The sequence below is a fragment of the Engraulis encrasicolus genome, chromosome 16 (assembly GCF_034702125.1).
Source record: "Engraulis encrasicolus isolate BLACKSEA-1 chromosome 16, IST_EnEncr_1.0, whole genome shotgun sequence".
Taxonomy (NCBI): domain Eukaryota; kingdom Metazoa; phylum Chordata; class Actinopteri; order Clupeiformes; family Engraulidae; genus Engraulis; species Engraulis encrasicolus.
Genome location: NC_085872.1, coordinates 8600333 through 8605332, shown reverse-complemented (window position 1 = coordinate 8605332; position 5000 = coordinate 8600333). Strand labels below are relative to the sequence as shown.

Below are 5000 nucleotides of genomic sequence, written 5' to 3'. Positions count from 1 at the left end.
GTGTCGCGCCGACCGGCAGACGCACTGCTCGCACTGCGACGACAATGTGGAGTTTGTGCCGCGACAAGTGGGGCTGACGGAAAATCGGGCCTTCATCAGTAACCTTGTGGCCCACACGCTATACAGCTTCGAGATACAGGCTGTAAACGGCGTCAGCAACAAGAGCCCTTACGACGCACAGCATGTCGTTATCGACATTACCACCAATCAAGCCGGTAAGAGATTAATCTACAACGTGTCTTTTTTGGTAAAAATGGGTACGTTGACTCAGACATGTACATCTAATCCTTTACCTGATATGTTGTGACATTGTAACTTCAATATTTCTCAGAGGGTCACATGGATGTTGGTTTGTGACATCCTTGACCCTCTAAGGTAGACAGAAGTTACACTATCTGAGAGGAGATTGCATGTTTGAGTCAAACAGTAAAAGATATTTGCTGTGAACATGGAAACAAGTGCTGGTTTAAGTTCGGTTCATCTTTTTTTGCCCTGTGTTAACACCAGCCAGACTGGTTAGGGTCATTCTGAACATGGAAATAACTACTTGTGTCAGAAATGTGTATTGGAGTTGAGGTTTTGTTCTGTGACGAGGGGTAACACATGTAGACCCATGTATGGAACGATAAAGGAAAGCACTCACACTAGTGCAAATCAGTAGCAAACGATCAGTCAAGAAAGTTTGATGGCAAAAATATGGATTAAAATGTAGCCTATATTCAATTGCAGCAGCCCTTTTGGTGGAGCCAGCTCATATGTCATCTCCCTAGTCAATACAGAGACCATGACACACAGTACACTACATGTGGGCAGTAGGGAGAAGTGTGACTGCATGGACACAGGACAAGCAAAGGAGGCATACCTGGGTCTTCACAATGAGGGACATTGAATTGACAGAGGGAGTTCTTGGAAAGAAATTACAGTCTGTCAGACTGAAATGTGTTTTGCAGGGATACCTTTGCGTGTCGCTGGATGGGTTGGCGCCATAGCCCTGTATTGTGCTGGCCAATAGGTACAGAGTATACCTGATGTAGTTTTGTGAATCAATATCAGAAACTCCAATGAGCATTCGAAAGAATTTCCTGGCTATAAGAAAAGTGATCTTCAGTGTCATTTCAGCCATTTTGGAGGACTTGTTATAGTAGAAGTCTAAGTGACTTAATAGATTGCAGATATATGTACGTATATGACTTAATAGCAGATATTTAAAAGTGTCTCCTTCCACAACAAACTCAATTTATAGCAACGATTCCTCAGAAGAGCCTGACAAAAGTCGACTTGATGGCACAAGTTGGCACAAGCCCAAAAAAAAGGGTGTGTTGTTGATGATGGTGCACACATCTCTCGCCTGCCTGGAATTTAAATTGCCCATCGCTTGTGCTTCAGCCCTGCTCTCTTGTTGTTGCTGGCCGTGTTGTTTGTTGCTGTACCATTACGATCCACAGGAGAATGTGTCCAGGACAATAGAAGCAATGCTGGGACAAGCGCAGCACTTTCGCCTGCATTGTTGCATGGAAGGCCTATCTGTAATAAGCACAGCCATTCAGTCAGTGTGCAGGCTATGCTTAAAAAAGTAGAAACAGTAAAACAACAATGGCCAAGGCTATTGGTGTGTTGTTGCCATGCTTTGTCTGTCAGTGTACCTATTTGTTTGTAAGTGTGTTGGCTGGATGTTACAACAGCGGGGCACGCCAACATCTTACTGTAAGCATGGTGCAGAATGCAAGTAGCACTACATTTAAAAACTGCTGGGGCTGAAGAGAGATAGATGCAGTGTAACGCAAGCTATAGGTATTGCTATAGGCTATTATTGAAATCTTATCTTTTTTAGTGCCCTGTATCTCTCTATCTATCTGTCTGTGTCTGTCTGTCTGTCTCTCTCCCTCCCGTTCCCCAATTCTCTCTTCACCCACACCCGGCCTGTTGCCAATATCAAAGCAAAAGTCTTGTGAGTAATGCAATGTGCTGGGAATATCCTCACATCAGAAGTGAATGGAGATCGCTGGCCCATTATTGGGCACAGTGCAGCAGTGCATCCAGCTTATCTGGCCCGGCTCTGCCTATACTCTCTGCCCACCTCTGGGCCAGTTCTGGTCCGCATGTGGGCCACAGGCCCAGGCCCCTTCCAGTCAGTCTCTCTACAGGGTGCCATTAGGAAAAAAACAGATGTGCCTTGTTATGACCGGTGGCTCAGTGAACGCTTTCGTCTCGTCTGCCCCACTTTTGTAGCCTTTTTAGTACCCTACCCCCACTACCAAGCCTACTCACCCCCCCCCCCCCCCCCCCCCCCCCCCCCCCCCTCCCCCCCCCCCCCCCCCCCCCCGGATATGTTTACATGTCAGACCCTTTGATAGCATCCCTCAAACATTTTGCCTCCAATTTATTCCTCTCTGAGAGGGAGCATTCCAGAAGTGCTTACTTAACACACTCCACCAAAGTAAACTTTGTGCGCCACAAAGTGCAGTGCCTGGCCCTTAAGTTTGGCCCTTGTTCTGGTTTAGATGTGCCTGGGTGGCTCTCCGGCTGGTACAGCAGGAAGGCCCATCACCATTTCTAGTCCTCTGGAATGTTGCTTTTTTGGGGTCTGCCAATAATGGAAAAATCCTAATCTCAGTCCTTTTTTTCTCTTTCTCTTTGCTGTATGCATGATTATATTTCTCGTTCACATTCTCTTTCTATTTCTCTTTGTCTTTCTTGCCCTTTTTATCTTTTTTTTATCTCTCCCTTTCTCTGTCTGTCTGTCTGTCTGTCTGTCTGTCTGTCTGTCTGTCTGTCTGTCTGTCTGTCTGTCTGTCTGTCTGTCTGTCTGTCTGTCTATCTGTCTTTCTCTTTCTCTCTCTATAGGAGACTATAGGCGTGTAGCAGGCTTCCCCATAACAGTGGAAGCACACAGAGCATAAAACAGCAGATATAGGAGAAAAATAACGGCATGTAATTGCCGCAGTAAAGGACAGAGCAGGGTAGTGCTTCCAAGGCCCAGTGGGCATCCAATTACCACGCAGGGCCCTGGCAGACATGCAGAATTTTTGTCATTATTACAGTGAAAAGCACAACATGGCGAGTGGGTATACTAGCAATTGCGAGGGAGGCTCCAGAGTGGGCACTCACAAACATGCACACAGTCTGGTGTTCGCGTGCTCTCCAGTCGTTCCACTTTGAAGAACAAACAGACCGTGCAGATCAAATATGTTGTGTGTGTGTGTGTGTGTGTGTGTGTGTGTGTGTGTGTGTGTGTGTGTGTGTGTGTGTGTGTGTGTGTGTGTGTGTGTGTGTGTGTGTGTGTGTGTGTGTGTGTGTGTGTGTGTGTGTGTGTGTGTGTGTGTGTGCGTGTGCATGCGTGTGTGTATGTGCATGCATGCGTGTGTGCGTGCGTGCGTGTGTGTTTGTTTGTGTTTGCCTTTGTGTTTGATTGTTTCTGAGTGTTTATATGGCATGTGAAATGTGGTGTGTGGTGTCTGCCGCGACCCCTCATTTCCATTGGTCCATTCTGTGGTGAGTGGGTGTTTGGAATTCATGCCTTTGGACACATGTCCTGGATCTTTGTCAGACATTGCATCTCCCTGCTGTACTATGACACGCTCCAGCAATCCACCAATGCTCAACTGCCTACACAGTACACACACACATCGGCCAGGGCTGCCTACACAAAGTAGGAGAGATATAGAGAGACAGGAGAGAGAGAGAGAGAGAGAGAGAGAGAGAGAGAGAGAGAGAGAGAGAGAGAGAGAGAGAGAGAGAGAGATGGAAAGAAGGGATCTGTAACTTTAGTTCTGACGATGTGGAAAATTTAAATGAGTTCTCTGCCTCTTGGCATGTGGAAGGCCAGGGGGTCCCCTGCCGGCACTTCTGTGTGTATTAGACAAGTTATATGAGTGTGTGTGTGTGTGTGTGCCTGTGCGTGTGTGTGCGTGTGTGTGCGTGTGTGTGTGCGTGTGTGTGCGTGTGTGTGTGTGTGTGCGTGTGTGCGTGTGTGCGTGGTGTGTGTGTGTATGTGGGCATGCGTGCGTGCATGCTTGCCTGCGTGTACAAGTATGAGCGTGCATGTGTGTCTGCCTGTGTGTGTAGTTGTAGGTGGTTGTAGGTTATGGCATGTTCTGCAGTGGAGGATGGAGGAGGGCCTGACAGCTTGGCCTGACGAGTGATCCCTCGGAAGAGGTGGCGGAACCGCCTCCAGCCAGTCGCTAAGGACCTGTCCTCCATGGCAACGGAAGCATCCGATTCTTACAACAATAGAGAATTGCTCTCCTTCCCTTTAACACCCTTTACTTTATATCTGAACGTTAAAGCAGTAGTTTCAGATTGAGTGTGAATTATGATGGAGTTTGAGGAGTGTATTCTTATTTCATTACATTTACATTTAGCTTTTAGCCGACGTTTTTATCCAAAGAGACTGAGTTATTTTACAGGTTATTGGTTACAGTCCCTTAAGCCATGTGGAGTTAGGTGCCTTGCTCAACGGCATTCAGCCATGGATAGAGGTGTGGGGAGAGGTAAGGGTGGGATTCGATGCAGCAACCCTCTGATCTTAAGACCACCATACATAGGTAATGTTGGGTAGTGTAAAGTACAGTGTCAGGGATAGCTCTCTCACACAGTGGAAATGAACTTGCGTTAAAAGACAAAGGAGCTTTTTAACCCCTTTGCTCAGAGCCTCTGTTATAATGTCATTTTCACCAAACTTGTAATGATCAAGTCTCAATCTGTTACTCTGTAATGCCATAGCAATGTGATTTAGTTGAGTCTTTTCAGCAATATGCCTATCTGCACAAAGAGGCTACATTGCAGCTCTTTACACATTTTCGTCGGGGAAATGCTGCATAAAGTGAACGAAAAACACAGTTCACATAACATTGCTGACTGAAAATGATGATGCAGGTTCCCTAAATCATGAACTCTATTAGACAGCTGGCGAAACCCCAAATGGCACACCATCAAGTTTGGCTTAGCCTACTCAGGTGCTGGGTATATATGCATTTGCATTTGTATGTTTATGTGTAAAC

The 5000-nt window shown here is 46.5% G+C and overlaps 1 protein-coding gene across 2 annotated transcripts in view; it reads left to right on the top strand.

Moving 5' to 3' along the window:
- LOC134465091 (ephrin type-B receptor 1) overlaps positions 1-5000 on the top strand; it is a 307413-nt gene that overhangs the window by 201364 nt on the left and 101049 nt on the right. For both annotated transcript variants that reach the window (XM_063218530.1, XM_063218529.1), the window contains exon 5: positions 1-215. This exon is cut by the window's left edge and continues 124 nt beyond it. In XM_063218530.1, the coding sequence (XP_063074600.1) occupies positions 1-215 (215 nt within the window). The remainder of the gene's footprint in view (positions 216-5000) is intronic.